Genomic DNA, 19282 nt, shown 5'->3' with positions numbered 1-19282 from the left:
TCTCCACAGCGCTTTCTTTTTTGGATTTGCCTGCAGTTGTTAAAACAGGACCTCCAGACATGGTTGAAGGCACAGGATCAAAGTTGACACCCAAGCTAATTCCGTACAACATGGTTCAGGAAAGATCAAAGGACCTGGCTGGTCACAGAAGGACCTGAACATGATAAAGATAGGCCATGTGCCTTCACAGAAGGCAGATTCCCATATTCAGTGGTATACATATTCGTACAATGGAATATTTATACCCTTGTATAAATATTCAGTGCAACCCTCTATACTGGTTGCACTAGATTTTAGTTAGGGGTATTGGGGTGAATGGGACTGAGTGCAAATGCACATAAACTTTTCAGATGTTTTTATTTTTGTAAAGTATTTTGAAAAGTCATGCATCATTTTCCTTCCTTTAATTCAGTTTATTTATAGCTGATAGCACCAAGCCTTTCTAAACAGGTCTCTCTTGTAAATGAGTCCTCGTGGCTCAATGAGACTAACATGTATAAATAAAGGTTGAATGAAAAATAAATCACAGCAGAAGTCATCTCATGGCACTGTACAAAAGCATCCACATACATTATAAAAGCCAATTAGTAAAGTTCTCCATCGAAGTAAGCCAGCAGACAAGTTGAATCTTCCCTTCGTCACAGTCTCCCATACTGAGCAAGCCCAGTGACAACAGTGGAAAGAAAAACTCCCTTTTAACAGGAAGAAATGTCCAATAGAACCAGATTCAGGACCATTTGCTTTGACCAGCTAGGGTTTGAGAGAACAGGAAGAAGAAACAAACAAACAAACACAGAAAGACATCTCACAATTATGTGTTACTTTGTGTTGGGCTGTTACATAATTTTCCAGTAAAATTCTTTGAAGGTTTTAGTTTGAAAATTTGATCTTGTTAAGATTGTTACCTTTCTACAAAATATTTTTGTAACAGCAGCCTGTTGTGTTTTCATTGTCTTACATGCGAAGTGGCAGCAGGGGACAGTCACACATGAGAGGATTGTCAGCTAGGTTGATGACTTCCAGGGAGGTAAGTGGCTGGAAGTCAGGCACCTCCTCCAGCTTGTTGCCCTCCAGGAAGAGACTCCTCAAGCCTGGACCCACTCCAGCCAGGGAGTTCTCAGACATCTGCATTGTGAGAGATCACATTAAAAATGATTTGAAAATGAAATGTTATGTTAAATACTTCCTTAGTGTTGCCTACTCACTTTCTCCAGTCCCATGTTATTCAGATACAGTTCTTTCAGAGATCTTTCCAAAGGTTTAAAAGCATTTGAGTCCACCCAGCGGATTGAATTGCCAGATAGCCTGAGGTCCCTAATGTTCCTTGCCCTACTCAGAGCTTCAGTGGGTACCTCCGTCAGCTTGTTCCCCCCCAGATGGAGCGTGTCAAGATCACGAGCCTGATCTAAAGACAAGGGTGACACATGCTCAACGGTATTCCCAGTGAGGTAAAGAGCTCTGAGACCCTCTGACCCCATCAAGATACCAGGCTCCAGCTTGGTAATAACATTGTTCTCTAAGTGAAGAGCCAATAGACTGGGAACTAGTTTGAAGGATCCTTTGGGAAAATTGGCAAAATGGTTCTTCTCCAGGTGGAGATATGTCAGCTGAGGTAGACCTGTGGATAAATTCAGATGACACAAATGTTACATAAGAATTGAACCATGTCTTATACAAATTTAAATTCTCTCATGAAATACCTATAAAGGCATCAGGGTTGAGGGAAGTAAGGGCATTCTCAGATAAGTAAAGGTATATCAGTCCCTTCATCCCATCAAAAGCTCTTCCCTCAATCTCCACAATCTTGCAGCGCTGCAGGTGCAGGGAGACAACCTGAGCAAGACCAGGGAAGCTGTTGCTAGAGATGTAATGAAAGTGGTTGCCACGTAGGTCAAGAAGTCGTGTATCAGGAGAAAAACCTCGAGGCACTTTGGTGTGTCCGCGGTTCTCACACGAAGAATGGTGCGTCTCTGCCTGTGGACAAACACAGTCTTAAATACTTTGTACCTTCATTAGTTTTAAATAATACTATGCAACTCGCTGATTTGATTTGGTCATTTTCTTGTTGATGGTATAAAACTTACTGCATCAGTGTTTCTAAGTCTAAATCAGTTTTTAAAACTTAAGATTCACTGCTACCATCATCAACAATACAGAAGACTCCTACATCACAATACTGTTTGGTCTCTATGAAAGTAAATTTGATTCTGTTTTATAACAAAGATGTGGTACTGTACCAGGGCCGGCCCAAGGCATAAGCAAACTAAGCTGCTGCTTATGGCCCTGGGGCCACTAGGGGGCCCCCTAAATGAGTTGTAATAAATGCATGGACTAATTTTTCAAGGTCGGATCTGGACAGGACGGACTTGAGCTTAGCTATCTGCCTTAGCTGAAAGAAGCTTTTTTGAAGAACAGAATTTATCTGCTTATTAAACTTAAAGTCCAAGTCTAAAACTATCCCGAGATTGGTAACAGACTGTTTTAGATATGGCTGAAGGGAGTCCAGGTTTGCAGGATCAGTGACAGTGGCATAGCTAGGGTTAAACACAATGACCTCAGTCTTCTGATCATTAAAACTCAAAAAGTTCACAGCCATCCAAGTCTTGATGTTATCAAGACATTTTAACAAAGGGCAAATGGAGGAGGAACTGTTAGGTGTTAACGGCAGATAAATCTGAGAGTCATCAGCATAACAATGAAAGGAAAGACCATGTTTCCTCAGGATAGACCCTAAGGGGAGGAGATACAAAGAAAACAGAAGGGGTCCAAGAATGGAGCCTTGCAGGACCCCGCAGGAAAGAGGCACTGAAGTAGATAGAGTGTTGGCAAAATTAACACAGAAACTCCTGTCGTTCAGGTATGAATGGAACCATTCTAACGCTGCACCAGTAATCTCAACCCAGTGTTCTAGCCGGGATATAAGGATACTGTGGTCCACAGTATCAAATGCAGCGGTAAGGTCAAGGAGTACCAGAACTACAGACTGACCAGAGTCATTTGCCAGAAGAATGTCGTTGCAAACCCTAACTAAGGCTATATCCTAGAGGGCCACAGAGACAGAACTTCAAGATAACAGTTGTGTGCTTCAATTTTACTTTATCAGTCAAATCAAATCAGATTTTATGTTTATAACGCCAAATTACTCAACATAAAATATTTAATTTTTAGAAGTAGTCATCGAATGCAGAGAAAGTTATATTTTACCAGTTTGTTAAAAGGTAGTTTTATCAGTACATTCTGCCATGTCCGTCCTTTTGAGGACATTCACAAGCTTGATGTGGCCCAAAATGAAAATGAGTTTGATGCCCCTGCATGATATATACATATAAGATGATATAAACAGGGCTGTCAGAGTTGCAATGAGTTTATGTTATGTGGGTGAATGATCTGCTCATCTGACTATTGATTGCAGTAATCCACATTATTAGCAGAAATAGAGGGCCCCAAACCAAATTTTGCTTAGGGCCCCATGGAGGCTTGGGCCAGCCCTGCCTGTACCAATTAGCTTTTAGCCTCAGCATCTCAGCTGCACAGCATTGACAAAAATACTGCAAGTATGCTAACAGTCAAGAGATGATTTTGGTTTATTTTGTCACAAAATGATCATGAAAAGTTTGATTTTGTGTTAATAATGTATGTGGAAGTGCTGAAACTCTGTTTTGGGAAATTACAGCAAGTCATGTTAGTCACCAGGAATCCCACAGTTTCCTGCAGTGGTCAGCCTGAAATGGGTTAATTAACTCCAGAGTGTAATTAGTTGTGGATGTTCAGCCAATGATTTCTTACTGAATGCTTCTTTAAAATCCATTCAGTGGAAATATTTTTCTAACAAATAGAGGTAACTAATTATTAATGGTAAAGTTTTAAAAACTGAGTTTGCTTAATCAGTAAGTGTTACGAACAATTGTTGGGTATGAGTCCTAGCTAATGCACCAAATTAGAGCTGAAGATGTATGAAACTGACAGACATAATCATATAAACCCTGGCGCTTACATTATTGCCCGCTGCTCCACCTGGGTGTATCTCGTGTGATGGGTTAAATGCAGAGGACAGATTTAGTCATTGTATGCAAACATACAATGACAACACATAGCATGTTCTTTCTTATTATTATTCTTTCTATTTGTGTTTTCTAAGCTTGCTGAGCTGTAGCAGCTACCTTGAATGAAACTTACTCCAAAAGTTCATTGCAACAGTTATTTCATTCAATGATTACCTTCTGAGTGTTTTGTTGACGTTTGTCCAGTGGTTTTTTGAGGTATTTTTCTAACGGTACAGACCAATGGACACACTCAGATACAGGCAAAAACATTACTGCTCAACTTTCATCTTTGGAAGTGAGTGCTAAATAGCAGACATCTCAGACTTACCATGTTGAGTCAGCATCGTCATGATGCTTTTTTAGGAAGGATTACTTCTACTGTCAGTTAAAATAAAACAGCAACACATTTTAGGTTTGCAAAGTTTTATCTGAACGAACAATAAGCCTCTTGGACTGTCCTCGGACAGAATAAAGTAGCAATATTTACCCATAATGAACAGCAGCATGTTTGGAGAAAACCAAACACATCATATCAGCACAAGCACCTTATAACAACTGTTAAGCATGGTGGTGGAGGAATGATGATTTGGTCTCATTTTGCAAGTCACTAACTAAGCATGGGGTACCCCAAGTCCAGCCTAGTTTACTCAGACTGACTCTGACAAATGTTTTACTTTTACTCTCTTCATTATTAAATACATGAACTGTCCCTTTAAAATAGGTGTGTCAATAAATAAACATCAGGAGCATTCCTGTCAAAAATAGTAGCATTAATGAAAATCTTAACAGACATTTACAATTTCTGTGCATCTACAAGTTAATCATCAGTGAATCCTTAAAACCATCCATCCATTATCTTTTGCCACTTTTTCCATTTCCAGGTCATGAGGGAGCTAGAGTCTGTCTGTCACTGTGCGAGGGGTGAGGACACCCTGGACAGGCGTCAGGTCCATCACAGGGACACAGAGATAAACAAGACAAAAGACGTTCACTTTCAATCACAGCTATGGACAGTTTAAAGTTGCTGATGAACCTAACATGTATGTTTTTAGTCAATGGGAGGAACCAAAGTACCTGGAGAAAACCCACGCATGTATGAGGAGAACACGTAAAGTCCACATAGACCCAGGTTAAAGGCCAGCCTGCGACCTTAGTGCTTAGAGGCGACAGTGTTCACTGCTGCTCACCGTGCCAACCGAGTGTAGAATTATTATTTTTTAACTTAATTATCTGTCACTCACCTCACAGACACAGTTTGCAGGGCACCTGATCTTGTTTCTTGGCTCTTCAGTTGGTGGTGGAGATATCCTGGTTGCTTCCTCAAACTCTGCCTTCAGCATGGCTTCTTGACTGTGGCAGCGCAGCTCTGCAGGGTGAACATCCTTCAAACTCTCTCCTGAGAGATTGGTTGGTCCTCCACATGTTCCTATCAGCTTTACCTTGTGACGGACTGCCCACTCCCTGCAGGGAAAGAGGTTAGCATGACTGAGATGTCTAACTATTGGATAACTCCGCTATAGATATTCCTCAGAAGTATTTATCCAAGTACACCAATCCTGACTGGCAGGTTATTGCAACACCTGTACTACCCTTTAAGTAGCTTGCCGTACAATTCAACATCTTCAAAAATAAGCAAAGTTTCTCACTTCACCTCAGAAAGAAGGTTTGTCTGGGGAGACGACCCACTTAGATACTTTGAGAGTTGGAAGCATTAATTTCATTGTCTCACTCTGGGATATAAATACTACAGACATCACTGACTTTTAACACAGTGTCATTTGATTTTGTATTTTATTGTTTTGTGTGTCATGTTTTCTTTTGATGTTTTTAATTATTATTTTTTCTTCAAATTACTGCTACTAATTTTTATTGTTAAGCACTTTGGTGACTGCTGCTGATTTCAATGTGCTTTATAAATAAATTGGACTTCACTTTACTTTAGCCCTTTATCAAAAGGTGTCTCCGTGTCCCAGCAAAGCCCCAAAGTCTAATAGAACAGAGGCCACCCTTGGAATATCTAATTAAAAAAATTGAGCAAAAACTAGTGGTGAGGACCAGCACACTTCTGCACATATGTCCCTAATAGAGACCCCATTAAATACAAAGCAGCCTGGCCATGAGTGGAGTAGACGTGCATGATGATAGGTGCCTGAATGCTCTGGCCTATATGCTGTAGGCCAGGGCAAAAACATTTGCTCTCATAATCCAATAGAAGAACTGGACTGGGCCATACTAGGTTTAGCCCAGTACACAGAGAAAAAAACTCCTCTGAGAACACCAAGTGCTGTCTGCATAAGAAGACATGTTGCTAAACACTACAGCATCTCCCCCGGGGTTTCATCCCATTTAGATATAACGTAATTTCTGGATTATAAGCCGTTACTTTTTCACGAGTTTTGAACACTGCGGCTTATAATGCTGTGATAAAATGTATTGTTTTTTTTGTGTCGGACTAACAAGCTTCATGCCGCCTAAACATTTAGTCTCGTCACACTCGGGTGCTCACAGAGCACGTCTCTCTTGGAAGGTGGGTCCTTGTGACTCAATGAGATTACCTGTATAAATAAAGTTTTTTTTCTTTAAGTATATATCTGACTTGTGGGGGAGTGGGAGGACTTTGCTCCCCCCCCCCCCAACTCTCTTCTCCCCTCCTGGGGCACAATGAAGAATTTGCAACCACTCAAAATAATGTGAATCGTGCATTTAAAATGGCACTCTGAGCTCGGTGGGAGACTTTGATGACTGACAGAGAGAAATCATTTCCCAGAACTGGTCTCATGAGAAGAGCAACTTTTGCTCAAGTCTACCAGTGGATCCTGACATCGGAGCAAGGTAAAAAAATCTTTCACCAGTGGGTTTTGAAACGCTGCTGTATGATGGAGGACAGCACAAGCTCAAGGGCGCAGTGTGCAGGACAAAGGTGAAGACAGCGATCAATGACTTCTTGGTAGGCTACTCTCTCTCTCTCTCTCTCTCTCTCTCTATATATATATATATATATATATATATATATATATATACACACACATATATATATATATATATATATATATTTTTTTTTTTTTTTTAACAGCCATGCTACAGTACTGTACATGCTACTTATCGACCAAGATGGCGACGCGTGAACAACGCGAGGCTCAGCGTCTCTCCAGAACATGCTATTTAGCCTTTTTTTACCTACTTTTGACCGGACTATTCATCCAGAATTGCTCAGCGTTGCTGTTCTACAGCAGACAGGAGCTTCTGGACATCTGTACTCAAAACTCCGATAGTTTTGTTGCCGATCTCCGACTCATCCCAGAGATCTCCAGAACACCAGAGGCTGCTTACTCCTCCAGGCCGGGCGTAAGTATACGCAGATGGCGCCGAGAACGTAAACAAAGGTGGGGTAAGCGTGGAGGACTACGGGCTAAGCTAAAACTTACACCACATTGGCTGCCCTTACCCAACATTTTCCTCGCCAATGTCCGTTCTTTGGCAAACAAAATGGATGAAATACGGCTCTCCATCACCAATAACAGGCGGATTATGAACTCAAACGTCATGATTTTCACTGAAACATGGTTAAACAACAGCTGCCCAGACAATGCTATTGAGTTAGCAGGACGCCACACACACCGAGCCAACAGAATAACTGAGGACTCCGGCAAGACCAGAGGTGAAGGTTTGTGCATTTATACTAACAAAGCTTGGTGCGCAGACTCTGCTACTACCGAGAGACAATGCTCACCTAATGTGGAGTTTATAATGGTCAAATGCAGACCTTATTACCTCCCCAGAGAACTCACTTCCATCATACTCACTGCAGTGCATATCCCCCCGGATGCTAATGCTAAGCTGGCTATGAAAGAACTTTATGCAGCCATTAGCAAACACCAGATCAAACACCCTGAGGCTGCTTTTATTGTTGCTGGTGACTTTAACCACTCCAATTTGAAGACCGTCCTCCCCAGATTCCACCAACATGTCTCCTGCCACACCAGAGGGGACAAGACTTTGGACCATGTTTACTCCAACCTGGCTGGAGCATACAAAGAAACCCCCCTCCCCTACATTGGACAATCAGACCATCTCTCCATTTTCCTCACACCTTGGTACTCACCACTCATCCAACGTGTGAAACCCACTGTGAGGACAATAAAAGTGTGGCCAGAGGGGACAGACACTGTGCTCCAGGACCGGTTCAAAAACACTGATTGGAATATGTTCACTCACACCGACTTGGAACAGTACGCCTCATCTGTGCTGGACCACATCTCCACCACTATAGACAGTGTCACCACACAGAAACGGATCACCATGTACCCCAACCAGAAGCCTTGGATGAAATGGGATGTACGTCTACTGCTGAAGGCTCGCAACATCGCCTTCAGGTCAGGAGATACACAGGCCTACAGTACAGCCAGGGCTGAGCTGAAGAGGGGCATCAAAAAGGCCAAACACCACTACAAGGGGAGGATAGAAGAACACTTCTCAAACTCCAACCCCTGACGTATGTGGCAAGGACTCCAGATCATTACAAATTACAGGGCCATCAACCCCTCCCCCGTCTCCTCTGATGTTTCCTTCCTCAATGAGCTCAACAATTTCTATGCTCGTTTTGAGAGAGGGAACCCAGCAACTACAACTAAGGCAGATGTGTCTCCAGACCACAAACCACTGACTCTTTTCCCCACCGATGTAGGAGCGGCACTGAGCAGGATTAAAGTTCACAAGGCTGCGGGTCCTGATAGCATCTCTGGACGTGTTCTTAGAGCATGTTCTGGGGAGCTGGCAGGAGTACTGACGGACATATTCAACCTGTCCTTGGCCCGTGCTGTGGTACCAACCTGCTTCAAAACCACCTCCATCGTCCCAATACCCAAAAACTCAAAACCATCAAGACTCAACGACTACCGTCCGGTAGCCCTCACCTCCACCATCGCAAAGTGTTTTGAGCAGCTGGTCCTAGTACACCTCAAATCCTGTCTCCCACCCACCCTGGACCCCCACCAATTTGCATACCGCCAGAACAGGAGCACAGAGGATACAGTCTCCATAGCGCTGCACTCTTCCACTCTATCCACACTTGGATAACAAAAACGCCTTTGCCCGGATGCTGTTCATAGATTTTAGATCAGCATTCAACACAGTCATCCCCTCTAAACTCATCACAAAACTCACAAACTTGTGTATCAGTTCCCTAATGGGCAACTGGTTACTGGACTTTCTGACCAACCGACCCCAACATGTCCGGCTGGATAACCACTGCTCATCTACCATCACTATTAACACCGGTGTACCACAAGGCTGTGTGATGAGTACCTTCCTCTACCCCCTCTTCACCCATGAATGCAAACCTGTTGATGGTTCCAATACCATCATTAAGTTTGCAGGTGACACCACGGTGATCGGCCTAATCAAAGACAACGATGAGATCGCTTATAGGGAGGAGGTGGTTCGTCTTGCTGAGTGGTGTGACACCAACAACCTGCTGCTCAACACTGAGAAGACTAAGGAGCTCATCGTGGACTTCAGGAGGAACGCTGGCCCACATCCACCCATCTACATCAAGGGGACGGTGGTGGAGCATGTGAACAGCTTCAAGTTCCTGGGTGTCCACATCTCCAAGGATCTCACCTGGATGACCATCTGTTCCAAACTGATCAAGAAAGCTCACCAGCGCCTTTTCTTTCTGAGGACTCTGAGGAAGAACCACCTGTCCTCAAACATCCTGGTGAACTTTTATCGCTGCACCATTGAAAGCATCCTGACCAATTGCATCACAGTCTGGTACGGGAGCTGCTCTGCCTCAGACCGGAAGGCGCTGTAGAGGGTGGTGAAAGCCGCCCAACACATCACCGGAGCACCACTTCTGCCATAAACCATACCATACCATACCAATTTATTTATATAGCACTTAAAACAGCAACAAGGCCAACCAAAGTGCTGTACAAAAGAACCAAACATGCACAGCAGACAGGAAAACATAAAATAGAAATACAGATACAAATAGCAGCAGAAGCTAACTAAAATGGCAACAGAGTAGAGAACAGACCGGACCAAAACAAATCACACCGTGTTAAAGGCAAGCGAATAGAAGTGGGTCTTCAAGCGAGACTTAAAGACTGAGAGTGTGGGAGCCTGCCGGACACTCAGTGGCAACTCATTCCACAGTCGTGGACCTGCAACAGAGAAAGCCCTGTCACCTCTGAGCTTACGACGGGTTTCTGGGACTGAGAGAAGCATCTGGTCTGCTGACCTCAGAGAGCGCGGTGGGACATATGGCTGCAGAAGATCAGTGAGATAGGATGGGGCGGAACTGTTCAGTGATTTAAAAACATACATGAGAATTTTGAAATGGATCCGAAGGTGAATGGGTAGCCAGTGCAGGGAGGCCAAAACTGGCGTGATGTGCTCTTTATAGCCTGTACCAGTTAAAAATCGGGCTGCAGCATTTTGGACCAGTTGTAGACGAGCAATGGAGGACTGACTGATTCCAAACAGAAGTGAATTGCAGTAATCAAGCCTAGATGTTATGAAGGCGTGGATCACTGTCTCGAGGTTCTTCTTGGAGAGTATAGGCTTCAGCTTAGACAGCCGTCTCAGCTGAAAAAAACAGGATTTGACCATCATGTTTACGTGACTGTTGAGTTTTAAGGACGGGTCCATTATCACCCCCAGATTAGTCACCTTTTGTTTCTCTAGCGGGGCTAGAGAGAAAAGGTCAATGTCATGGTTCATGAGTGAGCCACTGGGATGGAACAGCATGACTTCAGACTTCTTCTCATTGAAGCTTAAGAAGTTTAAAGCCATCCAGTCCCGGATGGCAGCCAGGCAGTCAATAAGAGGCTGAATAGAGCGTGTGCCTCTGTGCCTCAGGGGGAAGTAAATTTGGCAATCATCGGCATAGAAATGAAAGGGTATGTCGTGTTTGCGGAAGATAGGACCTAGTGGCAGCAGGTATAAAGAAAAGAGAAGGGGACCGAGGATGGACCCCTGCGGTACCCCCCACTGGAGTGCGGTCGATGCCGAACTAAGATCTTTGATATTGACACAGAAGGTTCTGTCAGAGAGGTAGGACCCAAACCATTTAAGGGCTGACCCTGTGATGCCCACCCACTGCTCCAGTCTAGAAATGAGGATCTTGTGGTCGATGGTGTCAAAAGCAGATGTAAGGTCCAATAGGACAAGCAACACAGAATCACCTGCGTCTGTGGATATGAAAATGTCATTAAAAACCTTCAGTAGAGCAGTTTTAGTGCTATGGAGAGATTTGAAGCCAGATTGGAATAACTCAAGGATAGCGTGATCCCCCAAAAACTGTTTCAACTGAGACTCCACAATTTTTTCCAGTAGTTTAGAGGTGAATGGGAGTCTGGAGACAGGCCGGAAGTTGGACATGACTGAGGGGTCAAGGTTAGGTTTTTTCAGGAGGGGCTGGACAGCAGCATGTTTAAAAGTCTTTGGCACCACACCTGAGGATAAACTGCTATTCAGAATAGCGAGGATAAAAGGACCCAGGGTAGGAAAAACTTCCTTTAGCAATCGAGGGGGGACCACATCAAAGGGGGAACCAGATGGCTTCATGCTGCACATTACCTGCTCCAGAGAGGACAGAGAGATGGGCTCAAAGTGGTCAAACACAGCCACACACTGAGATGGGATGGACAGATCATGAGCTGGTGGAGAAATGAGTGCCCGGGTGTTTGCCACTTTTTCTAAAAAGAAATGGAGGAAGTTCTCACACAGCTCAGTTGAGGCTTCCAGAGGTGAAGGCTCACTGAGGTGTAGAACTGAGTTCAGGGTGGAGAAAAGAACTCGGGGGTTGTGGGAGTTGGAGACAATTAAATCAGAAAAGAATTTACATTTGGCAGCTTTAACGGTTTTCTGATAGTGACGCCAACTCTCCCTTAACATTTGAAAAGACACCTGGAGCCTGTCCTTCCTCCACTTTCGTTCAGCTTTGCGACACTGCCGCCTAACGGCTCGCGTGACGTCATTCAGCCAAGGCTCTGATTTAAGTTTTGTTTTTCTGGTCTTAAGGGGAGCAACACGGTCCAGAACATTTAAACAGGCAGAGTTGAACTGAGAGGTTAGCTCCTCAGTGGTAGGAGACACCGGGAACTGTTCGATCCTCTCAGAATTAAAACCTTCATTAAAACGAGCAGCAGTGAAACGGTTAATGGAACGCGTACGTGCAGGAACGCGCGTCTTAGCAGTATGACAAGGGGGGGGTGAAGTCAAACAATACAGGCATGTGATCTGAAAAAACATTGTCACCGATTTTCAAATTAGAAACAGAGACATCGCGTGTTAAAACGAGGTCCAGCGTGTGACCGTGTTCTTGGGTGGGGCCGCTCACCTGCTGAGCTAAGCCAAAAGAGTCCAATAAATCCAGAAAGTCCTTCACTAAGGGCTTCTCCTGACAACACACATGCAAATTAAAGTCACCAATAAACAAAAAGTGAGTGTATCTCTGTGTGATATCAGCCAAAAAGTCAGAGAATTCATTTATGAAGTCCTTAGAACGAGGTGGACGGTAGATGAGCGCACACAGGACCGGAGGAGAGTGTCCAAGTTCAAAGGCGCTCAGCTCGAAGCTGGCGCGGCGGCGGGACATCGGGATGGACAACTGTTTACACGCAAAGTTTGCCTTAAAAACTGTTAATAATCCCACCCCCCGCGCCGACCTGATGGCCGCGGGGCATTGAAACATACACAGTCCGGAGGAAGTAGTTCCACCAAGGCGCTGGACTCACCATCAGAAATCCATGATTCTGTGACGAACAGAAAATCCAACTCCTCATCTTTAAAAAAGTCATTGAGGATAAATGTCTTGTTGGAAACAGACCTTGCGTTGATTAAACACATCCTGATATTGTCCGACACAGGCACAGCCGTGGAGGGAGACGCGCGCGCCAGCGGGCGCAGGTTATGAAGAACAGCTCCTCCAGGTCTGCTGGTGCGGCGCACAGGTAAACAACTCCAGGTGTTTCCATGGACTGAGCGTGCGGGCAGCTGGCCAGCAGCCGGGCCCCGGGAGCACCACGGGTCAGAGAGGAGATGATCAGATCCAGAGCGAGTCCTGTTAGAATAATCCACACTTTGCCTCAATTTCACCAAAATCCCTGCACGCTTCCCACGACGTCTGCGACGTTTCCTCCATGGAGAAAGGCCAGGGTCACGCAGAAGGAACGCAGGAATCTCAGATAGGACCGGTGGGGGAGAGTGCTGACCGCTGTTCAAAAACTCCGCGGGAATTTCAGCAAAAGTACGGAGCTCCAAAAGTGCCCGACGATCATACTGAAAATATGACTCGGCACACTGCACAAACCATTGTAAAAATAACAAAAATAAAATACAAGCAGCGAGCGAGAGACGGGCAGCCCTACACACCGGCGCCATCTTGCATCCAAACGACATCTACAGGAAGCGGTGTCTGAAAAGGGCTGGGAAAATCATAAAAGACTTCAGCCATCCAGCACACAGACTCTTCACCCTCCTGCCCTCTGGGAGGCGCTACAGGAGCCTCTGGACTAAAACCACCAGGTACCGGAACAGCTTCTTCCCCACAGCTGTCACACTCCTGAACTCTGCCTCCTGACATCTGAATAACAACAGTCTGTATTCTCATAACACAACAACACATGGACTGTAACACCACCACCTGCACTTTCATCCGTTAGCCCACTACTGTACAAACTGTACACATAATCTACTATCTACTGTTCATAAGTACTCACATACTTATATATTTTTTTCTTTTATGTAGCTGTTTATACCCCTTCATATTATAACCTGTTCATTGTCTGTACACTCACAACCTGTATATATTTATACCTATAACCTATTCAAAGCAACTTACTGTATATTGTACTATATATATCTACCAATTTATTTTTCTTGCTAAGCACTTCTGGATATATGCAAACTGCATTCTGTTGCTTTGTACCTGTGACATGTGCATTGACAATAAAGTTGAATTCTATTCTATTCTATTATATTATATTATATCATATTATATTATATTATATTATATTCTACAGGCACTGTTCTAAAAAAAACATTTAATGTACAGATTTGTTTGTAAAACCAGAAGATATTGAAACCCTCGTAGTCCATAGGCCCCCAATACAAAATGCATCTCCAACACCAGCTGTTAATGTAAAACAAGCAGACAAAAGCCCAAGCTCACAAAACCTCTACCCCCAGCTGCCGGGACTGAGCACCCCTCCTCCTTATGAAAATGCCTCAGCCCTGGCAGATGGAACGGTAGCTTCAGCCCCAATAGGAATGGTGCCTAAAAAAGGACATGATTATAACACAAGAAATAATCTAAATGATGTCCATCCTCTCCTTCCTCCATCAGCATCTGGCCAAGTTACTGAAATTTACCCAATGATACAAGTACCAAATCCAAGCGGTGCAGAAGACCAACCATTGTACATACATGTGTTCAGACCCTGGACCTTAGAAGAGGCCAGGAAGGCTGTGGAGGGAGTGACCCCCACCACAGTAGACCCAGAAAAATGGATAGTAGATTTAAGAGAAGTAATTGACTCTTACAGACTAAATGGACATGAAGCTGGTGAAGAATATATCATCACTTGGAATAGATTGGGCAAAAGTGAGGGGATCATACAGTGGGAGGAATAACCAAGGTGTTTTTCCTTACACCGAGAGTAGTCACCTCGGTGGGGAATATGGAGCTCAGTGGACAGCTCTGTACGACCGAGTGAGAACAGTGTTCCGGAAAAAGGCCAATTATAGCCATTTAGCCGGAGTAAAACAAAAACCAAATGAAGATGCAGATGACTTCTGTATAAGATATGAACAAGAATTCAAAATACACAGTGGAATCCCAGACAACGATGATGTAAATGGCCCCTATCAACAGCAACTGAAAAATGCCCTCTTAACTGGTTTTCGCCCAGAAATTGCCAACTGGGTGCGAAAATATCTAGTTGAGCTCGACATTGCTAGCGTGGCCCAACTTATGACCTGGACCAAACATGCAGAAAAAGTGGTTAAAAAAGGGGCAAAACTGATGTGTTTCATCTGGACAGCATAGATGAATTTGATACACCTTCAGCCGTCTTTTTCCAAAATTTACAGAAAGGACGGTTTAGCGGTAGAGGCAGAGGAAATTTCAGAGACCAAAAAGCACCATTTAACTCATACCCACCCAGATCCCAACGGCTGTTGGATCTGTGGTAGTACAGACCATTGGTCCAAAGAATGCCCCAGAAATAATTCAAATAATAGGAGAAGAGGTTGCAGAGGTAGCGGTCACCAAAACTTTTGTGCGTGACTAGACTCCGCCCCCTCAGACACACACACGGTCCAGACATCTGAAGAAATGGTGGACGTGTGTACTGCTTGGGACCTTTTAAATGCATTGAAAGAGAAACCATATATGACCTTAAATATAGCAGGAACACAAGTTGAGTTCCTCTGTGATTCTGGAGCATGTAAAACAGTACTGAAAACAAAATACCAAACATAAAACCATCACGTAACTCAATTTGGGTCAAATCAGCAGACTGACAATCAAACAAAGAGTCCATATCAAAACCAGTTGTAATAGAGGACTCTTAAACAGGACTTAAAATCATTGCCTCTGTAGTCCTGTCTCCTAAATGTTCAATAAATCTCTTAGGCAGAGACCTGATGACAAAATTAAGAATTGCAATTGTCCTTATAAAAGATGGAATGAGAGTGTACAGAGTAAAAACTAACAATGTTTATGCATCAATGAAAGATGAAAAACTTTACTGCTCATATGACATAACTCCAAATCTAAATCCAATGCTCCAAAGCCATCTGCTAACAGAAGCAAAAATGCAAATGAGTCAGCCTCATGATGAAATGTCTTACAGTCAGTTGCACGTGACAATGAATGTTCTGTCAGACCCACAAGATGAATACATCTCACAATTCACAGAACAACCCTCAAAAACTCTTGCAATAACAGCCATGTAGCACAGACCGCAGATCGTTTGCAGCAGCAACTGTACTCCTCCCTTCTGAAACTTAACCAATGTACAAACTAAATGCAGTCCCACACATCTCGCTGTGTAAACCCCATAACATAGCATGGGCAGATGTGGGGCCCAGAATAAAATTAGCTGATGTAGCAAATGACTATAAACCAGCAGAAGATAAGTGGAGCTACAGCCCAAGCTGTGAAATGTGGAAACAAAACCTGTATGAAGTTGGAACAGGAGAGGCGCATGTACATGCTCTAACCTGACAGACAGAAATACTCCTAACAACAGAGGAGGAAGCACAACTTTATGAACTTCCTGAAAGCCTGTGGATCACAGGCCCCTCAGAGGCATGCAGAGGCATGACAACCTCTACTGGAAAACCTGTAACACGGCACTCTTTTAACTAATCTGCTCAAGGCTGTAATGTTACCAAATAAAATAGCAGTATGCAAGTGTACAGCCCACACCACGGGACAAGATGATGTCTAATGGAAACAGATTAGCTGACAATGTTGCAAAGGAAGCAGCACTAGGCAAACATGGAATAGGAAACTTTGTAACACAAACTGAAAATATTGACATCATTGACAAAACAGAATTTAAAGACATGCAAAGTAATGCTCCACACACTGAAAAACAAATGTGGATAACAAAAGGGACTAGTCCCAACACAGATGAAATTTATCAAGTAAATAACAAACCAATTTTACCAAAATCTTTTTTAAAGCAGCAGCAATTGTGACACATGGACCATGCCTTTTGTCAACAGGAGAGATGCAGGCTATAATACAGGAACATTTTACCACCTATAGAATAACTTCTTACTTACATTTTTTTTGTAAAGCATGTTCAGTCTGTGTCAAAAATAACCCACAAGGGAACATCAGGCCCAAAAGGGGCTCATTCCCAAAACCAGCCTACCCTTTTCAAACAATGCACATGGATTTTATTGAACTAACACAAAGTGGTCCATATAAATACTGTCTGGTAATGATTGATGTATTCTCTAAATGGGTTGAAATTGTTCCATCTAAAAAAGCAGATGCACTAACAGTAGCAAAGGCTATATGCAAAAATGTTATCCCAGTTCATGGAATACCACAAATCCTATACAGTGATAATGGCCCACATTTTGTTAACAATATAATCCAAAACATGGCAGAACACCTAGGCATAACGTTAAAAAATCACTGTGCGTACCACCCTCAAAGTACAGGGCTGGTAGAGAGAACAAATGGAACTGTTAAGAGCAGACTAAGAAAACACACGAAAACCACAGGCAGGCCATGGCCAGAATGTTTAGATTTAGTGAAACTCTACATGAGAATCACACCTACTTGAGAAGACCTAATACCTTTTGAAATAGTTCATGGCAGACCATACAGACTGCCCCTCTTTTCTGCAGACCTAGAAAAGCAGACAAAGAACAAACTTTAACAGATTATATGATCAGGACCTTGAAGTTGAAAGATGTATCAAATGCAAATGTACTGCCATCTGATTATCCTCCTTCACAGAACAGCCCACCCATCAAACAGGGCGACTGGTTCTACTTCAAAGTGATCAAAAGGAAGAACTGGACCAGCCCACGTTGGGAGGGACCGTTCCAAGAACTGCTGACCACACCTACAGCATTAAAGATCGCTGAAAGACCCAGCTGGATACATCTCAGCTACTGTAAGTTGCAGAAAGTGCTGGATCCCTAGAACACTGGAGCAGTGGGGAAGTCTGACTACAAAGGGGCTCTTCTGTATAGAGGATGGGAGTCTCAACGTCAGTGAAGAAATCAACAGATCCCTGTTCTTTACGTTTCTGGGACCCAGTGTTTCTGTATACTGAGCAGTAATGGGGTCTCCACATGCCAGGTGGATCCTCAGCTGTGTTGTGACTGCAGCATGCTGTGTAACCTGGTGCATGGGTGGAGAAGCTCTCCAAAGAGGCAAAAGTGAGATGAAACACCCTCATGACTATAGCACCAATTTGTGGTGGCAGCTGATGAACAAAACCGCACACGAAGGGAACTAAGTCAACTGCTATGTATGTGCCTACCCACCCTATGCCACCCACAACTCAGGCCTGAGACCAGGAAAAATCACAATAGAGCAAAAGAAGTGCCTGTATGGCCTGAGCACACACCCCAGCTAGAACACCACATCACAACAAATCATCGAGTGGGAACAGAGGAACTACTCCACACCCCTGCAAGTTGCAACAAAAACCCACAAGCCCATAACCGATCAAGACTGCAGGCAAATGACAGACCTGCTGTTGCCACAAATGACAATACAACTGCCTGAACTGATTACCCTGGCCAGGGCGAGGCCAGGCTCACTTGGCCACTGTGTGTTCAACAACGAGACCACGACCATGGGCTCCGTCCCATGGAATCGGTGTTAAAAGGTGCTCACCTTCTGTGACTACACACCCAAGTTTTTAAAATGTTTTTCTTGTGTGGCAAGGAAAAACACCACCGGCGACTGTGCCGCATACCAGGACCCAAAATGCGGACGCTATCTCCAACGCCTCATATTCAACATCAGCCTACAAACAAAAGGAAGCCAAAACACCACTGATTGCAGCGCCACCGTGCCAGGAGACAAAGGCTCCAGAACTCTGGCTGACTGGTACTTCCTGTGTGGCCACAGAGCTTACACTGCACTACCACCACACTGGGTGGACCTTTGTGCTTTGGTCCCCCTATCTAGCCCCGTGATGCTCCTCAGAAAAGGCTCTAAACCACTGACCAGGAAGAAACGTTCACCAATGCCCGAGGTGCACCGATGGGGAGGGCTCACCACCATCACCGGCATCCCATGGGAATTCAGGATCTGGAATGGAGGAGAAAAGTTCTTCCAAGAACTGTTCCCATGGGTGGGAGTCGGTGAAATCCGAGACCACGTCGAGATCAACCGTTATGCCCTCCTTCGCCTCATCAACGACACCTACAGACTGGCAAATGGAACAACAAAGGAATTGACTGCAATGAGAGACATGATCATCCAGAACCACGTCATCTTGGACCTGCTCACCGCCTCACAAGGAGGGGTATGTAAGATTATAGGAACCACATACTGCACCTACATCCCAGATGAGACTGGAACTGGTGGAGACATCCATGATGCTATAAACGACCTAGAACAACTGAAACGGTATGTGGACAGTGCAACATCAGGAGCACAACCCTTTGATTTTCTTTCATGGCTCACCTCAGGACCGTGGTTGTAAGGATGGTACCATTTGCTGTTTCTGTTTGTGTCTGTTTCCTCG

At 44.1% G+C, this 19282-nt stretch overlaps 1 protein-coding gene across 1 annotated transcript in view; it reads right to left on the bottom strand.

Annotated features, from left to right (window-relative positions):
• chadlb (chondroadherin-like b) overlaps positions 1-19282 on the bottom strand; it is a 54916-nt gene that overhangs the window by 5482 nt on the left and 30152 nt on the right. Inside the window, exons 7-10 of the mRNA XM_037691561.1 lie at positions 5285-5504; positions 1701-1974; positions 1206-1618; positions 959-1125 (exon numbers count right to left, since the gene is read on the bottom strand). Of these exons, the coding sequence (XP_037547489.1) occupies positions 959-1125; positions 1206-1618; positions 1701-1974; positions 5285-5504 (1074 nt within the window). The remainder of the gene's footprint in view (positions 1-958; positions 1126-1205; positions 1619-1700; positions 1975-5284; positions 5505-19282) is intronic.

The sequence above is a fragment of the Nematolebias whitei genome, chromosome 17 (genome assembly GCF_014905685.2).
Source record: "Nematolebias whitei isolate Nwh7 chromosome 17, NemWhi1, whole genome shotgun sequence".
NCBI lineage: Eukaryota > Metazoa > Chordata > Actinopteri > Cyprinodontiformes > Rivulidae > Nematolebias > Nematolebias whitei.
Note: the sequence above shows the minus strand (reverse complement) of the source record. Positions and strands in the feature narration are given on the sequence as shown.